The 24,017-nt window shown below is 40.1% G+C and overlaps 1 protein-coding gene across 1 annotated transcript in view; it reads left to right on the plus strand.

Annotated features, from left to right (window-relative positions):
- The window catches only part of dock9b (dedicator of cytokinesis 9b), a 94,717-nt gene that overhangs the window by 49,770 nt on the left and 20,930 nt on the right, over positions 1-24,017 (plus strand). Inside the window, exons 3-9 of the mRNA XM_079840031.1 lie at positions 5,709-5,798; positions 12,473-12,555; positions 18,312-18,381; positions 19,305-19,400; positions 20,207-20,341; positions 22,406-22,580; positions 23,884-23,939. Coding sequence (XP_079696157.1) covers positions 5,709-5,798; positions 12,473-12,555; positions 18,312-18,381; positions 19,305-19,400; positions 20,207-20,341; positions 22,406-22,580; positions 23,884-23,939 — 705 coding nt within the window. The remainder of the gene's footprint in view (positions 1-5,708; positions 5,799-12,472; positions 12,556-18,311; positions 18,382-19,304; positions 19,401-20,206; positions 20,342-22,405; positions 22,581-23,883; positions 23,940-24,017) is intronic.

A 24,017-nucleotide genomic window follows, 5' to 3' on the forward strand; every position in this document is an offset into this window, starting at 1 on the left:
CAACAGAAATGGCGGCCTGGGGTGGGGGCGGGGAAGGCGAGAGTGAAGCGGGCGGGAAAGGTTCCGGCGAGCTTCTCTCTGCGAGCTCCGGAGTCCGCTGCGAGCGGCGCTTCTTCTTGCGCGGCGTGGCAGGGACTGGAGGGATATCATCTTCGAACAGGACGAGTCGAGCCCGCAGGGTCGACATCGTCAGTTCTTCGCACTCTTGGCATCCGCCAGCGTGGAGTGCGGCGGCGGCGTGATCACGGCCCAGGCAGAGAGCGCAGATCACATGGCGGTCCCCGGAGCTGAGCTGCGCGTGACACGAGCCGCAGGTGGAACGAGACATTTGTATCAACGCTCGGCTCTTTTTGTGAAAAGTGTGACGCAGCGGCGACAACACTTTGAGCGTAAAAGGATATGGGGCTGCCGGATAGCAGAGCAGGCACGGAAGGCTGAAGGTGGCGCGATGCTGCCGGCTTCCTCAGGCGCTGTCCTCTGCTTGCTTGTCTGCGCGGTCACGGCGGCGGGTTCCAGATCCAGCGACGCGAAGGGCTTCGCTGAAGAAAAGAAAATCGAATATGCAGCCCGTGAGCCCTGCTTATATACACGTGGCCACGCCCCACCTGTAGGCAAATGAAGCCAGGTGGGCGCGAAGCGCCCTCATTGGTCGCCACGTCACGCGGGCTCACCGATAGGCTGCTGCAGTTGCCAGCAGAGCAGCTAATAGCACGCTGGAATAGCCTGCTATGGTCTGCCAGGCTGCCGCACTGCGTTGACAATGTTACAAAATTAAGGATAATTTTGGGTTTTTCAGAAATCTCGAAGAAAGAATACTTTCCCGTAGCGTAAGGAACTTACGCAATACGAGAGAACCTCTCGTAAGAGAACCTAACACACGCACAAATCTCTCTGCATTTTTATGAAACAATTTTCCTTTCTGCTGACCATTACCACCACCCCTAAATGTTTTACATTATATTTTATTCATTAACTTGTAGCTATTCCCAAAATATACCACATACACCAGAGTTTAGCAGTTCTCTGTCTGTACATTTTCGGCCTTTGGCTGCATGTGACTCTGAAAAAGGCTGAAAAAAGAACTCACGCCGCCATACAATGCTTCAGGTTAATATTCGTAATCAAGATTATGATTGATTGAAAGCATAGTTTGATTATTTATGTTTTCCAGTCCATATTAGAGGCACCACAATCATACAAGCTGTTTATAATGAGTGTATCTCTTCATGTAAAATGTATGGCTGTACAGCGATGGACAATTTAGCTTCATGTTCAATGTTGGTTTCACATCAGGCCTTAGGCTGTTTCACATGTTTGCGGAAGTATGAAAGCAGACGTGTCCTAGAAAGGCAGAGACATGACCGTAACTCCTACTGTATATGCTAGTTGTTTTAAATCAGTCCATGGCCACACAAAAATATTATTGAGCAACTTAAATGTTACTACCAAATATATTGTTTTTTCTCAAATTGTATTTATGTTAAATTTGTATTTAATACTAATCAAAAATATTAATTTTCCCAAAGACAAAAAACAATCATACAAAGTAAAAAAGATCATTTATAATAAAGACATAAGTCAAAATGTTACTTAATGTAAGTCAATATAATAATTGATTATCTTTTAAAGGGTACTAACACACACACAGCTTCTGCCAGTCTCATGTTAATCTTGAGTATAGAGTAGTTTTGCATCCTTCATATCTCTGAATAGTCTTTAGTGCGATCAGATTTGTAAAAGACAGATACGCTGTACTGATTCTTTCCGAAAACAGCCAAACTTGTGCCGGTGTGCAGTGGGCAGAGCTAAAGAGTCATGAGCGTGCACACACACACACACACACACACACACACACACACACACACACACACACACACACACACACACACACACACACACACACACACACACACACACACACACACACACACACACACACACACACACACACACACACACTTAAAATACATCACGGCATTATCCCTGGATAACATTTGATACACTATATGTTTGTGTTGTTTACATTATATGCACTTACACACCGATTGCCAACAAAACACAGATATTTGATGCAGTTTCACTCACCGCCTGCGGTTTCGCCTCGTGACCGGGAACAAACAAACACACTTGCAGAACATCTGTTGCTGCTCCGGAAAAACAAACTGCATCCTTAAAGCTGGATTATTTGGGAAGATGAACAAGGTTATCTTTTCCTCACAACCAAAATCACATTTCTTTAGTGACATTGTTGATTTTGTGGTCTCAAAACAAAATGACAGCGCTGCCGGCGGCTTCCGTAACCTGAACTAAGCTCGTTGATGGCCGTGCTCTCGCTCTGGTTGATATGCGCACGCGCTCATTCGGGAGAAGTGCCCATACAAGCAATTCACCCTTCGCCGCATGTTTGATTGACAGGCGATCTGACCAATCACATCGCCGAATCTGCCGTTTTGTTAGACAAAACAGTCAGGAGAGTTAGTAGATTAACGTTGGTGGACTTGAACTTGGAAAAACGGTGTGTACTGACGTCTTTCCGCGGTTGAAACAACATTTCTTTTAGTGTTCATTCATGTTTATTTCGTGCTTGTCAATGAACTACAAGGAAGAGAAAATCGGTTCACAAGCAGCTTTAACTGAGGCGCTACAGTGATCACGACACATTAAAGTGCGACAAAACGGTATTTATTTTTTTACATTTCTTTAAAAAAAAATTACAATTTCAAAGTTTAGATTTTGTTTCATATAAAAAATAACTTGCTCTGTTCTGTCTGTCGGCGTGTTGTCAGTGTCCTGTTTGCTCCACGATATATTTTCTCTACGTGAGAACGTGTGTGGTGTGAGAGCACCATGGCTTGTCGGACATAGCAACAGTAACTAAAGGGGGCGGGTCTTTGCGAACAGTTAATTCCCCCCTTTGTGAAGTCATACAGGGCCATACAAAAAAAAAAAAAAAAACCTTCTGAAACTTGTTCGAATCCTGAAGGAGTGTATTTGGCACAGAAACACTCTGTCAAACGTCCAACTCGTTCTTTGAAATTTTGGCCATGTTTACCATGACAATCCAACTCTTAAACAGTGTAAATAAGTCAGAATGCATGAAATCGCATTAGACCCCCTTTTTAACAACCTAATTTCAGTATTAGTGTTCCCTTGTTTTGCCCCTAGTGTCGGCCCAGATCCGGGCCACATCTGGTGTATGTGGATTCAATGCGTACCAGATGTGGGCTGGATCTGGGCCCTTATGTTGCTGCCTGGGTATGTTTCTTGTTTTTGCTATTTAAACTTTTATTTTGAAGTGTATTTTCTCTAACCATTGTTCCCAGTGTTCCTGCTTTTCTTTACCCTTGTTTGTTGCCATAGTGATTGATTACCCCCACCTGTTCCTGATTATCCTGTGTATTTATACCCCAGTGTTTCTTGTTCAGTGTCTGGTGTTCTTTGTGGATGTTTGTGTATGAGGTTTTCAGCTCTGTTTTGAGTCTTTTTTTGCCTAGGTCTCCCAGTACGTGGATTTGCGTTTGTTATCTTTTTGTTGCAAAAAATGGATCCTACTCACTGTATTTCTGAGATACAGTGATGGGAGAAACAATGCTTATAAGCTTTGAATCAATTGAAACAATTGCTTCGCAAAATGATTCACTGTTTTGAAACGTTTGAAATACCACGTGCTGGTGACCCCTGCTGGTCTGAACAGTGGAAATCCAACAAATGGATGCATAAAAACACTTTTTACAAACCCATTGCAAATGTTTTATTGAAAGTAAAATGTATCAAATGCAATTAAAGGTTCAGTGTGTAAATTTTAGTGGCATCTAGTGGTGAGGTTGCGAATTGCAACCGCCCACAACTCACCCCTCACTTTCAAAGCACTTAGAGAAGCTACGGTGGCCGACACAGGACAAAGATGTCGTCGTCTGAGACAGCAGGGAGTAGCTAGTGCTCTGTAGAGTAGTTTGTCCATTTAGGGCTATTGTAGAAGCATGACGGTGCAAAATGGAGACTTCACTGTAAGGGCACCCGTGGTGTATGTAGATAGAAATGGATCATTCTAAGGTAATAAAATGTTGCTCTTCTTTATATATATATATGTGTCTTTATACACCACTGAAAACATAGTTAGTTATGTATATTATATTGCATTTCTGTCAGTAGATCCTCCTAAATATTACACAGTGCACCTTTAACTAATCATCTAAAATCAAGTATCTGTATATTATGTGTTCTTTCAACAAAAATTTGAAGGGCTTGTTTTGTTTGTTCCATGCAGAGCCGGCGGCAGAAACAAATCAATGGACGGGCATTTAATATTCTTGGGGGGGCCTAATTATGACATCCAATACATTTTTCTATAGGACAACAACCAACTATTGCTACAACAGTTTCACGGCGATTTCAATATCCTAACTACAATTAGCCTATTGCCCACTCATATTTCGGTTACTGAAGATATCATGTTACAGTTATAGCCTTGGTCTGCATTGTTCCGTGAACACAGCATGCTATAAGCCAACTTCCTAATAACAGCCTAATAGTCACAAATCTCAAGTTAAGTATTAAATCAACCATGCATAATCAACTACGACACACTCACACACATATAGCATATCAGTAGCTGCGTTTCCATTACAGATTTGCGCAGCTGTTTTGCGCTATTATCTAAATATCGATAAAAAACTATTTCGAAATATTTTCAATTCGCAATTTCAATTTGCGCAATTTAAAGGGTAATGTAAACACGGCTAGTGTCTAATGCATAATTTACACCACAGCTGGTGCAACTTAAGAAGAGTAATAAAACCAACTGCTGAAGTCGACGTTTTTGGGAGTGGAATCTCATAAAAAAAACATAGCTTGGATCATGACTGGTGCTGCTAGCCGAGGCTCCACCACCTTCTGTCGTTGTAGTTGTTTCAGGCGCCACAGGTGTCAGTTTCTTCCCTCCAGAAGCTGACGATTTGAAAAAGCTTTGTATATCCATATTTTAATATTTTCACTTTCACGATTAATTTAAATTTAACCAAGCTAGCTAGCTTAGGCAAAACCGAGCGCACGTCACTTCGCTATAACTTTACCGAGATGCTGCCGTTAGAGCGGGTCAGCGGGAAACCCCTTTTTTGTAAACAATCAGTCAAACTTCGCGGGTGTTTTTTTAAATAAGATTATGAGTCAAATATTACACTTAAATACACACATCAATAAATATATAAATACTACACGTAAATTATTATTATTTTTTAAATAATTTTTAAATGTAAATTTGATGAAGGGGGGGCACAGGAGCTCTGTGGGCGGGCCCGGCCCCCTAAGGCCCGCCCATAGCGCCGGGAGTGGTTCCATGGACTGCTCAGCTAAACAGGCCAATAAGAGACAGTCTACTAACCTACTATTATTCCTTTTAATTATACTTATGTCTAATTAAAACGTCCTCAAATGTATAAAACTGATCAGAATTCAGGTCAAACCCAACACTGGATCCACATAACAATTTGCTTTTAGACGAACTGAACAAAACGGGTATAAACACGGAAACAATGATTTTCGATTAGACCAAATCTTCCTTTTAATCCATTAAGATGAAAACCTCTCTTTAGTTTTTAGTCCAACATGATTAGTTTTATTGCCAGATTTACATTGACAAATCTTTCTTTACACATGTTCATGTGCTTGTCTTTGTTTAATCTGAAACATTTCCACATGTTTCTGTGTAGATCTCCATTTTGAAGCGTCAGGGCAGAGCTCTGTACTCTTCAGTACCAGATGGGGCAGAAAAGAGAGCCAGCAGCCTGCTCGTCCAGGAGGTAAGAGCTCCACATAAACTCATGGATCACAGCAAAAAAGAGAATGAACGAATGAATTGCACTCACTGATAGCATTGTTTATTTGCGTATTGTCTGTATTGTTTTAGCACACAATTCAAGGAATTACACAAATCATATTGCAAACACTGCCAAAACATGCCTAGTTAAACACTATTTGTATGCTGCTATTTACATTCCACTATTTAAAGGTGAGTTCTGAGAGGTTGCATTAGAATACCACAATCTGACACACTTTACTGAGACTTCATCACCCAGTCACTGCAGTCCAAGCACCTGAATCATCTTTTAAAAATGCACTTGACCGCGTATCTGGATAAATGCCCAGTTAAGGTTCCCTTCTCCAGCAGTTGATCGTCATTTGATGAAATACTGCTGTCAAGATCAGAAGATCATGCACACAAACATCTTGCTTTCTACAGGCGGTAATAGTTAAAAGTCAGCTGTGTTAGGCAAATAGTTTTGAGCTTTGTAAATATGAGTGGTGCAATCTAAGCCTAATTCTAAGCATAATTTACTTTAAAAGGAGCCATGTTTGTTCTTCTAAGAATAATGATGACTTAATTGAACTATTTAAGTGCTTTTAGTGTCTGGTTAAACTGAATAGTAAGACCCTACCCAGCAAGCAATAGCAATAGTCATTTCAACGTCTCAGTTAACTATAGACCCGATATAGTCCGGCTATGAGTAACCCACTTCTAAGCCAAAATAACCTTGAATTTGGTTGCATGTCGTTCTTGCCAAAATAACTTGAGATGTATGATATTCCATCATGTAAGCAAAGTCAACAGTGATTACGAGGTGTTTGGTTTTATTTCTTTGACATATTCATGTTCTAGATGACTAGTCTATTCTTGGGCTGTGGTTAGATGTCTATTACATTTTTACTGACAGCCCAAAATTTGCCTTGTTTTAGCCTAGATGTCAGGGCTGTGTTTGGACAGCTATGAGATGTCTTTTAAACTCAATTGCTTGCTGGGTACAGGCAAAAACATAGTTTTTTCATGCACTGGACAATTTTGAGATTGTGGCTATTTGGCTTTTTATAATGTCAGACTAGTGGGAAAAAAAAATCTAAAATAAGCCCCTTTCACACAGATATTCCTGAAAATACACTGATAATGTGTCCCGGGATTTGTCCCAGGATCGTTTGATTTTGGTTCATTCACACTGCCAGTGATTGGAATCTGTGAATGCATTCACACACAGTGCATAAAGATCCCATGTGTGACATCATGTAATGTCTCTGCAGCGTCTTAAGTTTGCTTATGATCTGCGATTTCTCTCCTAAGGAACCACGCTTTTGCATATTTTTTTCTGATTCGATCATAAACCAGCGCATCGCGTAACGATCCAACAAAGCTGGTGAATGATCTCAGCCTCAGCATCATCACTACGACACACCCCTTGCGCCATTGGTACTGCCTTTTGTTCATACAGCCCGAATTCCGGGACTGATCCCGGCAATGTTCTTTGGACTTCTTTGGACGTGTTTGCATTTACTCAGAAGGCACTCTAGCAATTTTCTGGGATTGGCATGCTGTGTGAAAGGGGCTATACACTTTTATTACACTTTTATACACATCTATTTGTGTCTGTAGATTTCAACTACAAAATATATCTTTAAAGGGCATTTTTTCAAAATGTTTGTTTTTTCTCATACATGCAAGCCAGAAATCTCTACTTAGCACCAAACTTTAGTTTTATTTCCTTCCATATTCTGAAGTTTTTTACAGAGGAGCTACACTGCTGGTATTGCAGAGCAAGTACAGTACTTGCTGCTGCCAATACATTCACAGCACGCTGCTGTGAGCAAGTAACACATACTGCTACTGTACTTTATAGCATACATGAATTACCCAGTAGCTGATCTATACAGGTGGAGCTGGGGAAGGTGGAGGACTTCTGAAAGAGGCTCATTGGCTACTGAGACAGCAGAAACCAATCAGCCGTGCACTATAGAGAATGATGTGATTATAGAGAATGATGCACATTGAGTTAACGAACTATCAGCCTGCGCCATCTAGAGTTTCATGACAGAACTTTGTATATACTGTATACAAAATCCCCTCTGTAAAACCTTATACATCAACAAAATGAAACAAGAACCTGGCTTTATCTAATGTTTAGATTTCTGTTCTGGAAATGTATGCAAGTTAGTGCATACTGTATGTATTTAGATAATGCCTCGTTTGCATACATTTTTTGCAATTAATGCAATCAATCAACTGGGGAAGTATGGTTGATATCTGTTAATCTGATATATGTTATTTTTTATCCTATTCACCTGTGGTGTCTTGCTTTAAAGCCAGTGGTTCCCAAATCTGGTCCAAGGGAGCGGTTAACACTATGTAGAGACCCTGTCAATCGGAATGGAGCTCAGTTCATGGAGCATTTTTTTAACACGGTGATGATTTGATCCGGCCCAGGACCTGATTTGGGAACCACTGCCATAAGCCATAAACACACTGGTTTGTAGCACAAATATTATTATTTTATTTATTTACTTATATTAATTGAAAATCTCATTAACAGAAAATAGCTTACTTCCGCATTGCAAAATAAGGTGAATAAGAGGAATTGTCATTAATTAAAAATTGTTAAACAGGACAAAACAGATTCAGAGAGGATCCTCAAGCCAATTTATGGTGCATCTTCAATAATTCTAATATGTGTTTGCATTTGTGTTAGAAAACCGTACGTGTGTGAGGTCTGGGTCAAGGCTAGGTTTGTGTGGATATCACAGGCACTGGGCGTCGTCAGCGAAGAGCGTAAAACGATACTTCCTCCCACTAAAGAGCTCAGTGACATCAGCAATGGCAGCTGGGCCAGAGCCAGGCAGTTTTCCAGCTTTTTACAAATCAAAACATCTGCCTCGACCATTAGTCACATGTAACTTGTCCTCTGTACACTCCAGAACAACATTCATTCTGAAGGATTGCTCTGGTAAACTTGCAAACACGTTCTTGGAAACAGATTTTTCTGACATAAAATATGTTCAATTGAAACATTGAGTAAACATTTGTCATTCTTTTTTTGTAAAAGTTGTAATTAAATCTGAGCCACAGAGGAAGGCAAACAAGATGAGCTGTCCAATCATTTTTTTAATCAGTTTTGTTTGGTAATGTCATAAGTCATCAGTGCTGGTGGTTTAGTTGTCTAAATGCTTTTTAGTGTATAAAAAAACAACAGCTTCAATATACCAAATGATAGTCAAGCATCACTATTACTATTGCTCTATTATTATCAAACATAACTTGTACCATACACTTTATGCTTGCCACGAAGGGGCATATATATATATATATATATACAGGGTGCGCTTTGTGAAAAAAAACAGTTTTTTTTCCCATTTGAAATTAACCACAAACCACAGTGGAGCTATAGCCTATATAGACTTTTTTGGCAGCTGTTACAGAAACATTTTTACAATAAATATTCTGATTTAACCATGTGCTTTTAGATTAGATATCTTCGATATTTGACAACTATTTATCATGACACTAATAGTTCTTAATTTCTGATAGGAATACAAAATCAATCATTAGTTAGCCTATTGATATTTTGAATAGAATAACGAGACCAACCTGTACATATTCAATCGCATTTGCTCCCATTTATTTTTGATCACTATGCTTCGGCACACAACATAGGCTTTTAGTGCGCACATTTGGAGAAATATGTATTCACATGTTTACCTCATAGTTATTTAGATAGAATAGAACCATAAATTCTTGACTCGCAGAAAGATGTTTCAATATTGCCTGATAATTCCCACCTTATGGTGACGTAAACTTCTGCCGTCTCATATATAATAACGGATGCATAAATGTGTTATAATATCTGCATAAGGTCACAATAGAATGAGTTTTGAGTAGAAACATTGCATTACTCTCATACGGTTACTCTGAAATAGATTATGGTGCGCGCTGACTTTCTAAAAAAAGCTCTGCATGGATTGAGGCGCGTGAAACAGGATCACAAATCCCAGACAGTCTCTAAGCAGCGGAGCGCTAACAGGGAGTGCAAACAGTCCATTTCTGATTTTATTGTTGTTTGTATTCTCATGTTGCAGCGTTTTACTTGGCAATGTTTTAATATATATATATATATATATATATATATATATATATATATATATATATATATATATATATATATATATATATATATATATATAAATATATAAATTTGGTATTTTATATGCCAGTCCTTCCAGAAAAATGCGGCATTTTTTTGTGATTGTTGCGGGCAAAAATCCTTGATTATGCGGCACGTTTTCTTAAAAAATGCGATGAAAAATGCGGGATATTTATGCAATTTTATGCGATAAAATTGCGGGAACTTGCAAAAACTGCGGTTTGATGAGAAAGAGAAAAAAAGCACTACATCACAGAAAGTGCTGGAATATTTAAGTTCTCATCTTGTTTTATTGAAGACCTTAATAATGGCTCAAATTTACAAAACATTTAGTCAATCAAGTTCTGTAGCTTTACAAAAGGAATATGCTACAACTTCTGAAAAAATTAATAAATAACTTCCTGTTTTACAGATGTCGCTATACAAAACAGACAGTTGAGTGCTTCCAATGCACAAAGTGCAATCTCTTAAAGGGTTAGTGTGTGTGTGCAAAAAAAACTAAATAACGACTTATATAGTGATGACTGATTTCAAAACACAGCATCATGATGCTATGAATCATCGAGTCGATTCATGACTCGGATCGCGTGTCAAACTGCTGAAATACGTGACTTTGGCGATCCAACCCGCTGAATCGACTCATTGATTCATAACGCTTCAAACCGCTGAATCGACTCATTGATTCATAACGCTTCAAAGCTTCATATGCTGTGTTTTGAAATCAGTCAGCACACAGGGAAACTGCTTTGCTCTTTAGCTGTTATTTTTGTTGGCCAATGGGAGTTTGTGCTTCATCATGGTTTCACCGGTATCTATGGTTTCTCCACGGGGTTTGAAGCTTTTCGATGACGTTCGCGTCGGGTAATCACCTCACTTCAAAACGTTCCCATGGCAATAGGCGGAAATGGCGGCTCTTGTGTGAAGTAAACGAAAAATTTTCAACTTTCTGCTAATATATATGACTTTTTTTGCAACGAAAATGCGGGGATTATGAAATCATGATAGCCCCGCATATTTTGCACGCGGAAATAGGCAATTTATGCGGCGAAAGTGCGGCGTATTAGAAAAAATGCGGCCCCCGCATGAATATGCGGACTTTGTCTGATTATGCGTTAAATCACGCGATCGCATAATCGCGTTTTTCTGGAGGGACTGATATGCTCTGTTGGTGGTTTGTGGAGTAGCATCCCCCAGGGGGGATATTTTTCATCCCTGCAGTGTCTGCAGTGGTCAGTATCTATCAAAAATGGTCCAAGGAAGGAACAGTGGTGACCCGGCAACAGGGTCATGGCTCATTGATTCACGTGGGGAGCAGAGCGAAGGCTGGCCCGTGTGGTCCGATCAAACAGACGAACTACTGTAGCTCAAATTGTTCAAGAAGTTAATGCTGGTTCTGATAGACAGGTGTCATATAACTCTAAAAAATTGTGCTATATGGCACTAAAAGTGGTTCTTTGGCTCGTAACCATGGGGGAACCACTTTAAGTGCTGTATAGCACCAAATCTTAAGTGTTCTTCAGTGGTTCTTCAGCTGTTCTTCACCGGTTCTTTAAATGACTGAGGTGCTATAAAGCACGGCTGCCATATACAGAACCTGTTAAGACATGGGGCTATATAGCACCAAAAGTGGTTCCCCTATGATTACAAGCCAAGAACCACTTTTAGTGCCATATAGCCCCATTTTTTTAGAGTGTATATGCCACTGGTGCTATGAACATAAATAATCACTCAGATCTGCCTGACCAGCGATAGAATGGCCAAAAACATCCTAGTAACGCCCAGAACACCCTATCAACCGCACAGTAATACTCAAAAACCCTGCATGGGTATTACTCATGTTTTGTCCAGATAATATAAAAAGAATCTTGTTCTTAATTACAGTTTGTCTATTTTTATTATTATATTTGACTATTTTTATTTGATTGTATTTCTATTTTACCCTAAAGGAAAAAGAAAAGTTACAGATGGAGTACAGAGACGTTTAGTTTAGAAAACTCTTGAATGCTGACTGTAGTTCCGAATGGTCTTAAATTTTCTTTGTCAACTCATCTACTCTCTCACTCACTTCCTCTTTCTCTGCATTAATTGGATTTCAAATAAGAGTGAGAAAGCTGTTTTGGGTTTTAGAGGCTTTTAGTTTCATCTTATCCCTTTAAGAACTGCTGAGGACTAAATGCTTGCCTTGCCAACAAAGCAAATAGAATTGAATCTGCTTTAATGTAATGCCCAGAGGATATATTAGTGTCTGTTTGTTGGTGCGGTGTGGTGACAGCTTTAACAGTGATTAGCACAGGGATACAGTCAGTGCCGCCTAGTGAGGAAATTATTTTCTAAAAAGCTGTTGCCACAGATTTCAATGGAAAACATGATACTTATTAAATTACTGGGAATGTTTTAGCCATTTTGGGATTTGGGGTCTTTGTGTACGTGTGTGCGTGTTGGCCCATGTGTTTATGTGCTTTCCATATGACAGAGGAGACAGACTCATGTTTGATTGTTTTTTTTTTCTTTTATAGTGCATCAAGACCTACAACTCTGATTGGCATGTGGTGAACTACAAATATGAGGATTATTCTGGAGACTTCCGCCAACTTCCAAAGTAAGGACCACAAGAATGATCGAAAGAAAAGAAAAGAGATGGGGAGATGGCTATTTGAAGTACAGCTGGTCTTCATTGATACATCATATCTATTCAACGGCACTGTTCCAAAAACCTAGTGGGCTGCCTATGTAGGCAGAATTTTAAGGTGTTAAAGTCATGCCCCCGATGTGTAGGCTTTTCTAAAAAGTAGGCATCATTATATTTTTTTTATTCCGTGCCACAAAAACATTATTAACAACATTTGGTTGACAGACCATTACATGTTTTCAGCTCTTTTTTTTGTTTTTAGTTTGTTCCAAAAGGTTTGTGTATGAAGTAATTTGGTTTGTAAAGACTCCAGGGGGGTATTCCAGAAAACAGTCACAGAATTCCGTGAAATGAACACGGGCCCCTTAACTCAAAATCTGTGGCAGTATCCTGGAATCACAGAAAATTCTGTGATGGGTCCACGGAAGTGATGCCTATGTAAGTCAATGACAGTAAAAAGTAGACATGACAATCGACAGCAAGGCTGCTCACTCGTCTTTTGGAACAGAGCCCATGAGTCATTGTTTGTGTTTGCACAGTGTGTTTGTGTGTGTGTAAAAGAGGGAGAGATGCTATTTTACACACTAATTTTTATCAGTGTCCTCATCCTGTCCTTCCCCACTGTTGACAGCGAGGTCTCGTCCTGAGCTAAATCTGGGAAATGCCTTTCTTCACACAACAACAACCCATCAGCAGCTCTTTTCCTATTTCCTCCTCACTTTTCCTTTCTCTTTCTCTTTCTTTTGTCATTCAGCACATAAATACTCTACCTGTTTCAGGGCAAGGCAGCAGACAAACGCCAGACAAGTGTCTGTTATCCACTGATGTCACTTCCTGTCTCAACTAACATATAGCGCTATTATGTCATAGCGGTCAATAACTGGCAAATCACATTGTGGAGATCAGGAGCCAGCTAGTGTCTGGCATTTGGTAAAGGTCACAGAGGAAGCAGGAGGGATGATGGTGATGGAAGAGACAGAGATAATGTGTGCTGTGTTTGTGAAGCTTCAACATCATCATCATGACCGACATTACATTTCACCCCCACGCCTTCATGATAATTCCGCTAATGCAGTTTCCTTGAACACACATGCACATGTGGATATTTTGCATCAGCTGGGGATGAGGGATAAGAGCAACTGTGTCCTTGAGTTATAAGTGCTGAACATTTTGGTTAGATGTACAGTATGTGCTACAGACATGAATGATGCCTCAAATCGTTTAGCTTGTTGAGATATTTTTCACCAAGCAACCACATTGCGACACATTAAAAAAAAAAAACACGGTCACACTTTATATTAAGTGTCTTTATCAGGCATAACATTATGCCTGATAATAATGGCTTTCCGTGAAAAGCTGTTATAAGGTTGGGGGTGGTATTATGCATCTCATGAATGAGTACAGTATCTCCAGATAAAAACACATGAAAAAAAGAAGCAGAAACGATTGAAAATAATGCGATCATCAACAATAAACAGCATATAAATCAAAATGGCCTAATGTTACTAAATGAAATGTCGACCCATGAAGTGCAATAGGACTGAGAAAGCTTTGGGAGTGTTGATGGAATGTACTCTATCTGTGTTTTGATCATCGTACTGAATCTGATCCAGATGTAGTCTTTGACTCGAAAAAATAGCAATTTTCATAGCTTTTTTTTCAATTTTGCCTTTTTTTATGAAACTTATCCACAATAAAGTGCTGACAAAAAAGAATGCATGAGGCTAGAATAAAACATATTTTTTTGTTTAAAGGCAGCATGAAACAGAAGTTGTGATTTTATCTTTTTTCCCTATTATTGTGATGTATATCTTCTGAAATGAGAAAAAATGTAGGGCCCGCCCTCATTCCATAGCACATGACAGGAAGATAAGTCGTTTCAAGATAGTTATGCGCTGGCCGGATTTTTTTCCAACCCGCGGGTCCCGCTTTTATTAAATTATTTGTCCCGCCCCAGCCCGCACCGCACCATTATATCTATTTTTACAACCCGCCCCGCACCCGCAACCATTAAATAGACATACTATGCATTGTAATGTAAAAGAAAACAGCCTTTATTTCTGCCTGAAAGTGCTTGGAAACATCGCCCTGTCAACAGGCAACAACATACGATTATTAGAATGAATATGAACCATAAATCAGGTCATATTAATAACAAGATAATGATAAACATTTTCAGCATTTCATTTTCAACAAAACAGCGTTTGTATTCATCTAATAGGCTAAATAATTTTACAGCCTGCGCTACATAACCACTGAATGGAAATGTTCATCTTGCGTTTTTACGTTCGCTGTGCAAAAAAAGAATGGCATCCACTGTACCGGGGTTTAATCCATTTAGGCTAGAATCCAGCACCCGGCCAGCAGAGCTGAAGGTGCGCTCGCTTGATGCACTTGTGACCGGGATTCTCCCGCACCTCGTCTTCCATCTTCACTTTTATCGCTCCGTTTTTGTTGTTGTGGCTGCTGCTGCTGGCGGCGGGAGCTGCTTGGCGCGCTGGTTTCGTGACATGTCACGTGACGCCAAAGGTTTGGGGACATCACGCAAGTTACGTTGCTACAGGCTTCGTATTGTAACCTTATCAAAGATTCATTCAAGAACCTAATAAAATATGAAAATAGATATTCTCAAATATTTAATATAGGCTATAGGGAATTGCACGCAACATACATGGATTTTTTTATTTATTTTTTATTTTAATGACCCGTCCCGCAAATCACCCAGTATGCCAATACTGGGTGATTTGTGATCAGTTCTTTGATCTGCTTGAACGCTTTGTCGTGGATAGCATCCCATATGAACTCGCAATCTTGTTTTAGCAATTTTCTGAGCGGTGCGTTCACCTCTGAGAGGTGTGGCGTGAATCTGGCCAAGTAGTTGACCATGCCTAGCAAGGTTTCTAGCTCAGGTTTGGACTGTGGTGGCTGCATCTCTTGTATGGCTTTTACCTTTTGTGGGTCTGGGCTGATGCCTTCACATGAGAGCCTGTGGCCAAAATAGCTAACCTCTTGGACTCCAACACGGCATTTGTCAGGGTTCAGTTTTAGTCCTCTTTCTCTTGTGCGTTGTAGCATGGCTCTTAGGTTAGTGTCATGTTCCTCTTTGTCCTTACCGAATACAAGGATGTCGTCAACTATGGCAGCAACACCTTTGAGGCCTTCGTACGTTTCATTTACGCGCCTCTGGAATTCGTCCTGTGCCGAATTGATCCCAAAGGGCAGTCGGAGGAACCTGTTCCTGCCAAACGGTGTATTAAATGTGGTCAGCATTGATGATTCTGTGCTTAACTTAATGGCCCAGTAGCCTGACCTTGCGTCTAGGACACTGAAGTAGCGGGCTCCCGTGAGCTTTGTGGTGACATCTTCAAGTGTGGGGAGTGGATAGTGGGACCGCTGAATAGCCTTATTGAGGTCTCTGGGGTCTAGACACACTCGCAGATTTTTGCTTTTAGGTTTCTCGACTACCACTAGGGCATTAACCCATTCAGTGGGTTCCGTTACCTTGACAATGATGTTGTTGTCCTCCATTTTGTCGAGCTCCTCCTTCAGCCGAGCTCGTAGTGCGATGGGGACTCTGCGTGGAGGGTAGACCACTGGCGTTGCATGTGGGCTGACCCGGAATGTACATTCTCCAGCGAATTCTCCAATGCCCTGGAAAGCATCTGCATACTCCTTTAGTATGGTCTCCGGGTCATTGTACGTATTTGTTTCCTCTTTACTTACTCCCATTATTAGTTTAATGAGGTTTAGGTCTAAGCTGGCACTTAAACCTAAAATGGGCGGTGCTTTGGCCTTGACAATGTGGAACTCTAGCAGCGCTGAGTGCTTGTCGTGCTCACATTCTAGCGTGCAGGTGCCTCGGATTTCCAATGCGTTGCCTCCATAGGCTGTAACAGATTGTGCGGGTGGTGCTATGGGCACTCTTTTAAATAATGCATTAAAAGTGTTATTTGGTATTGCATTAATTTCCGCACCCGAGTCTATTTTGAACCTGATTGTTTGCTGGCTAGGTCCAACTTTAATGTCTGCATAAGCCTGTACATTGCTTTTGTTTGTATTCACCGTTGTGATGCTGTCAATAAACAATTCACACTGCTCTTCTTCATTATTTTGCTCTATAGCATGCACAGGTCTCCTCTGAGGCTTTGGTGGAGCGGCATTCTTGGTCTTGCAGGCTTTTGCAAAATGGTTGTACTTTTTACATTTCATACACTGTCTGCCTTGAGCTGGGCACATTTCCCTTGGGCTGTGTGAGCCTGCACATCTGTCACATTCTCTGTGCATTGGTTTATGATCTTTCGTTTTAATGTATCTGTGTGCATTTTGTCGTTGTTTTGTTGCATTCACAGCATCAATTTTTTGGGCGTCTTTTGATCCAGTCATCTCTTTTAATTGCATCTGTGCGAGCTCGTGGGAGCGGGCGATATCTATGGCCTTCTCTAATGTTAGTTCGGCTCCCTGACTTAACAGCTTTTCACGGACCCGCGGGGAGTTCGTGGCGAACACAATGCGGTCCCTGACCATTTCGTCACTGTTTGGGTAGCCGCAGTCTTTCACGAGTAGCTTCAGCTCAGTTATAAAATGTTCAAATGTTTCGCCGTCGGCCTGCATTTTATAATGGAAGCGATATCTGGCATATATTGGGTTGGATTTGGGAGTAATATAAGCTGCATACTTATCGTAGTATGTCTGTAGCTTTTGAGCTTCGTCTTCTGAAAGTGTCCAGGTGTTGTATATGTCCTGTCCCTTCTCCCCGATCCATAAAAGAAGGTAACTGCACTTCTCTGATTCGCGTTTCTCCCGCAATGGGCCAGAAAACATCAGCTCGGCTTGTTGTTTGAACCGCCTCCATGCTTCGGGCAAGTTGGCTGAATTCCAATCCATCCGCGGTGCGGGAATGCCATACGTTTCCATGATCTTCGCTGTGCGTGGGTCTTCGTTACTCTGACACCATGTTGTATTTGCCCTTTGGCAGGTTTTCTAGCTTTATATGCAATAAAGAGAAGAGACTGGTGTAGCTTCAATCACTGTTTACTCAAGCTTCATGTTCTTCACACACAGGGTTTTTCAACCATCCCGTAGTCTCGCGATAATGACGTCACACATATATCGTACTCAGTGTAACTGAGGCATTAATAACATCAGGATGTTACAATGCAGATCACTCGCCTTACATCAGGTACCACAGAGCCCTGCCTGTGACAAGATGGCCGCCGGTGATGACGTTAGAGACTCCGCCGTAAGACATCTAGCCTTTATTATGGATATCTATGGAATAGAGGGCAGGGTTTTACTTCAGTGCTCCTCCTCTCCATCTCTTGCTCATAGCAGACTAACGGTTGGAGGGGAGTGGTTAAGGATATTCAAACCCAAGCCGTCAATCTGACATCATCTGACAAGGAACGCCATTCCAGATCTGAAGTTACTTTTCAGATTTTGATTAAAGATTACCACGGCAAAAAAAAAAAAAATAATAATAATCTGTGTATTAACTTGCACGGATTAATGAATTCACCCTAAGACCAGTAATGTTTGCTAACAAAGTAAACAAGGTCGTTATTTTGATTTTGATTTCATGAGGACTTTAACACTTAATATAAAGTGGAACCAAGAATGCTTAGCAAACGCTAGCAAGCCCTCAATACTCAATCATTGTGGCAGTGACTTTTGCACAGGCAAAAAAGTCTATTGGTCTTATGGTTGTTGTTGTTTTTTTTCTTTTACAGTAAAGTTCCTCGGCCAGACAAGCTAGCGAGTCACGTGTTTGAGGTGGACGAGGATGCAGATAAGGAGGAGGTAAGGGGCAATTACCCATGATTCCTCACTGTGAATTATTTTTAGTGTGTCTATAAGTGGGTGTTTCTTCAACTCTGGGTACTTTTTTTATGTACCAGGGGTACCAGTCCATTGGGCCAAAAGAAACCTCAAAATATGCCATTACAGATATGTGGTGTCATTTACATGATTCAGAATGCATCGCTGTAATTAGTGATTAATGTAATTAATGTGCAGCTCAGGAATTTGGTCCTATTTGGCTGTTTAAACTCACTCTGTCTAGACGTTTGAGTAATAAACTTATGAAAGAGAGCAAGAAACTCATGTGCTATTGTTTCTTAACTCTAGCAGTTTCCTTAGTATAGTGACAATTAAAGGATATGGTATCCACCATACTGTACTTCCATGCACCATACTTCATCAGCATATCGCAACTGTGATTTCCCTCTCTCTCCTCCTCTCTGTTCTCACTGGCTGATAAGCAAAATAAATAAATAATAAGGAACTTACAGCTTATTAGTCATGCGTTTGTGAGGAGCCTCTGGGACTACATTAGCCTTAGAGAAAGAACAGACACAGGACTCGGCTGTCTCTGGGCCATTTGATCCCCTGATTGGGTTTCACCTACGTTTCCCAGAATTCCAGCTCCATGTCTGCCATTCAGTCTGAGCGCTCGCTCAGGGATGGAGTTTGTTTGTTCAGTTTGAAGGCTGCTCCCTGTAGGGATGAGGGAGAACGTGAATAATTGGGGGGTCAGGTGAAAACGGACTTCATGTTGAAACACAGAGAGGGCGTCCAGAGGTTCTAATGTGGGAAACTGTGTTAGATATCGACAGGTTTTGTTCAGGCTTGAAGAAACAGATGAAGTCAGACTGTGTGGGTGTATGATTGTGCTTCTGTGTGTTCTTATGTGTGCTCGTTATATTCCTCTCTGGTTCCTGAAGGATGCCGCGTCATTGGGTTCTCAAAGAGGGGGCGTGTCCAAGCACGGCTGGCTGTATAAAGCAAACATGAACAGTGCCATCAGTGTTACCATGAGGGTGAGTTAGCCATATACACAAGCCCTTTTCTGAAACATATTCTTAAACATGATGATCACTGTGTTCAGAAAAAAATACTAGCACACTGAATACAGCCAAGTAGAACTGGAGTTGTTACACAGAGTTTATACTGTGTGTATATTTTTTCAATGCAAAGAAAAACATTCCAAAAAGGAGAAGGCTATATTGTTGTCACCACACTGTAAAACACTGTTTTTCCTGGAGTATGTTTTACAAGAAAATACAATTTCAGACTTTCAAAAATTCATGCTAAATTCAATCTTGCTACTTGCTTTTTTTGTAATTTGAGTGAAAATTGTTTCATTGCTTAATTCAGCAAGTGGCATTCAGTTATTATCTCAAAAATAAAAAATTATTACTTTACATTTTTATCCAAATATTGAGTCGAAATTATGGTTCATATTAATTCCATTGTATTATTCATATTCCATTGTGCTCTGGTTGCACACTGCACACTGCAAAAATAGTAGTATGGCAGTGAGTCGTTTCAAATCAAGTGCTGATGTCATTGACATGACATGGGTTGCAGTTTCTGCATTGCTTTGTGTTCAGCTGGTTGTTTTCAGTCATGGTTTCACAGTTTCACAGAGCAAATCTGACCCTTAGTCCTCCTCTGTGCTCACCATACCATAGACAGGAAGTGGGGCTGTACCAACTTCCAGTTCTCACTAATCCATTTTCCCATGGTCCCTTTCCCCTAGATGTTATTTTTAGAACAGTCACTAGTTTTACATCTTAACACAGAGTGTGTAAATTTGCTCTTTGTATTCTTTCTTTCCCTTTAGTCTTTTAAGAGAAGGTATTTCCACTTGACCCAGCTGGGAGATGGATCATACAACTTGAACTTCTACAAAGATGAGAAAATATCTAAAGAACCCAAGGGAACCATCTTCCTGGACTCATGCATGGGTGTCATCCAGGTAACTATCAGCTGAAGCGTCATGCCCATTCAAACCGAGGGGGCACGTGCAGCTTCCAAATGACAAAAACGAATAATATTTTTTACATTTTATATGATCACACAGGTGTGATTAGAACGTCATCAACTGCTAAATTCAAATCTGCGTTCGCTCTTTAATTGCTGTCGCTGAACCAGAGACGGATGTGCTCGTCTGTCATGAATCACAATAGATGATAGATCACAACTGTTAAGTGTTTTCAACCATGTGTTTATTTTATGTATCTGATATTTAAATATACATAGTACTAGCAAAAAATATAGTTTGGAAGCGGCAATATTAATCCTTTCAAATAGCTATAATTTTACAATGTGTTTTATCGATAGGCTTTTAGATACACACTGTGTGTGTAATGATAAAGTTTACTCTATTCTTTTCCCAGTTCACCGGCCACTTACTTTCATGTCTTTCGGGAGAAGTGGATACATTTACATGTTGTAAATCTGACAGCTCTGATTCTGAATTGCAGCGGCGTCCATCGCCCGTTATAGATCAACTAACATATCATTATAAACTGGTGTTTAGACAACAAAATACATTTACTCAAATTTAGGCCTATTTGTGAATGGGAATATCAGATATTTCATTATATATAGTTAACAAGTTTGGAAACGTTTCAAATAAAAAAAGGACAATAAAATAAAACCAAAAGCCTACAAAAGTCAGACAGCACTGTCTGTTGTGTCATGTGACAAGCATGATGCGTCACCATGGAAATAATAATACACAAAAATGCGAGGCAATCACTGGACACTTATGTCAAGGTTAGTCAAGGTTTAGTTGTAGAATGTTGTGGTGCGACTCACCAAAAATATTTCAAAATGCATAAATAATAAGAATGAAATATTTGTTTATTTTTTTTTTTTTATAATGATGGAAATGTGTACACAGTTGTGAAGTGTACACATTTATTCAGTTTGTAAAGAAAATGTTATTTATGTTTATTGCTCTTTTTACTTCATTGTAACTTTTCTGTTATGTTTGCTTTTTTTTTTAAGAGGGAGCAAATTAGCATTATACTCTGTAGTAATCAACATTGCTCCACAATCGATAAAGCTTCACTTGTATTGAACCCAGAACATTCCTTTAAAGTTCATAAGGGCGCCCAAAGAATAAATGCTTTGTCTTGTGTATTTACTGCAGCACAAAGCAGTTTATAAAAGGAGTTCAGATCTCTAATAACATCCTCATGAGTCTCTTCCTTTGTCTCAACCAAGAGGGGATATCAGTGTTTGGATGGTCAGATCCTCAGATGGGGCTACTTGGGGTTACAGAGAAAAATATAAAAGAGAGAGAGAGAGACAGAAGGAAAGATGTCCAGCTTAATTCACGCACGATTTCTCCCAGGGTCAAATATTTCCACTTTGTGGTGCGCTCAGTGTGTGTGTGTGTGTGTGTGTGTGAGTGCAAATGTGATCACATTCCTCTATTCACCAGCCCTCCTGAAAGAATAAAGTATTCCTTTGGTATGCAAAACCTGTCTATCTGTTTTCAACATCTGTTTTTTGACATTTTGTCTGTTTTCCACATTTCGGACAAAAGAGAAATAGTAAAAGTTATTTCTAGCTCCAAAACCTAAACATTTCAACAGGTGCACATGCATAGCGGCCAGATATTCCTCAGCATTCGTCTGGGAATAAATGGCTTTCAGCTCTTGCAGGATGGATATATTTTCCATAGTCAGTTCTGGTGTGATTTCATCATAAATTTATTAAGTGTAATATCATTCCAAAGTCTCTGGTGCTCTCACATTCCCATAGGAAAGAAAAGTCACAAATGAGATCTCTTATGTCTCATTTTTTTTCTTCTAGACAGCAATGAGATTAAATGATCAAGTAAAGAGTCTCCAGCTTTTCTCCCACAAAAATACCCCTCCTCTATTCTTCACAAATGAGTTTCATAAGAAATCTTACTATAATCATACTTAAACTGTGCTCAGATTTGCCAAGATCTGAGCTATGCTATTCTCTGCCAGTGACATGATCAGAAATATCTCTTTCTCTGTCACCATTTGTCTGTGTGCAGAACAGTAAAGTGCGGCGTTTTGCGTTTGAGCTGAAGATGCAGGATAAAAGCACGTATCTTTTGGCGGCAGACAGTGAAGGAGAGATGGATGACTGGATCAGCACCCTCAACAAGATCCTCCACAGCAGTTTTGAGCTTGCCATGCAGGAGAGGCGGAACGGAGAACTGCACGATGGTATGTGTTTGGGCCAGTAAGAGTGTGTGCAATTCACAGATGTGTGTGTCTGATGTCATGTATGACATAGGTGGAGTGTGTTTATACATTACTATACGATAATAAAAGAGAGTGTTGACACAGTTTGAGCGCACAGACATGTATTTGCAGAGCCAGCTGAGTGGTCGTGTTACCTATATGTGTATGTTTTCTTTGAAGAGACCACCCACTCTTTAAAAGTCTTTTATATGCATATATCCAACACTCCTGAACTGACGCACACATAGCCATACACAAACAGTAACACTTAACACCTCTTAACCCTTCGGATTTTACACTGGAGAGGAGGTTGGGCGTCTTTATTTATGTTTGATGAGTTTCAAAGGAGACAGCACATTCCTTTCTTCTCGCCTAGAATAAAACAACAAACACCTGCTGACCAATCAGAGTGCAGAACCAAAACAACTAATTACTAGTGGAGCTTGCTAAGGCAAGCATGACTCTTGCTATTATTCATAATTAGGGTTTGGGATTTGAGGAGAAAAAAAAACCTTCTGACCCTATGTTCATTTTGCTGCCTAACTTGTCCCGCAATGTTTGTGCTACGGACATGAATGATACCTCAAATCATGCAGATTGCTGAAGAGAAAATGGGGGAAATCCCTTATTCTTTCACTGAAGGAGGAACCTGTCATATTTAGGGCACAGAATATCTTGGGACAGAAAGGAACCAGTCTCCCTAGTCCCCAAACTAACCAGAACATTCTACAAACAACATTGTAACATGTTTAAAACCCCACAAAACACCTTAGAAACCATATAGCAATGCCCTAACAACCACCCACAATACCATAACAATACCCTAGCAATCAAACAAAACACTATAACAGCCGGATATATACAACACATACCAGGGATATTCATTTTCAAAACAGAATACATTAGAAAGTATAGCATAGTAATGCCCTAGAAACCACTCACAAAACCCTAGCAACCACCCAAAACTCTCTAGTAGCCACATATAAAGATATGAATGAAAATTACTGTGTATAGCTGCCCTATCAACCACCCACAACACTCTATGAACCCTCTAGCATCCACTCAAAACACCCACTCACATTTCATCTTAATTTAATTTGACAGCTTTAATGTTTGAGCAACCACATTTTAGTATTTCTTATTATGATTTGACACTGTTATCTGGCCATTTGTGCAGTCACTATCTGTTTATATATAGATATTTAAACTTATGGCTGTCTGCTGTACTACTGAGTTTGCTGGTTTTGAGAGTTTTAGTACAGCATGTGTGTTTTCTTTCACACAGACGATGAGCTGGGCAAGACAGACATATCGCCAGGGAATTTTCAGGACAGTTTCCAGGTATTGTGAACATGTAGACACTAGACACACATGTAGACATGCATTATGTCCTGATTAGCTGATTATACAAACAATCAT

Source organism: Gobio gobio (assembly GCF_949357685.1).
Source record: "Gobio gobio genome assembly, chromosome: 17".
Classification (NCBI taxonomy): domain Eukaryota; kingdom Metazoa; phylum Chordata; class Actinopteri; order Cypriniformes; family Gobionidae; genus Gobio; species Gobio gobio.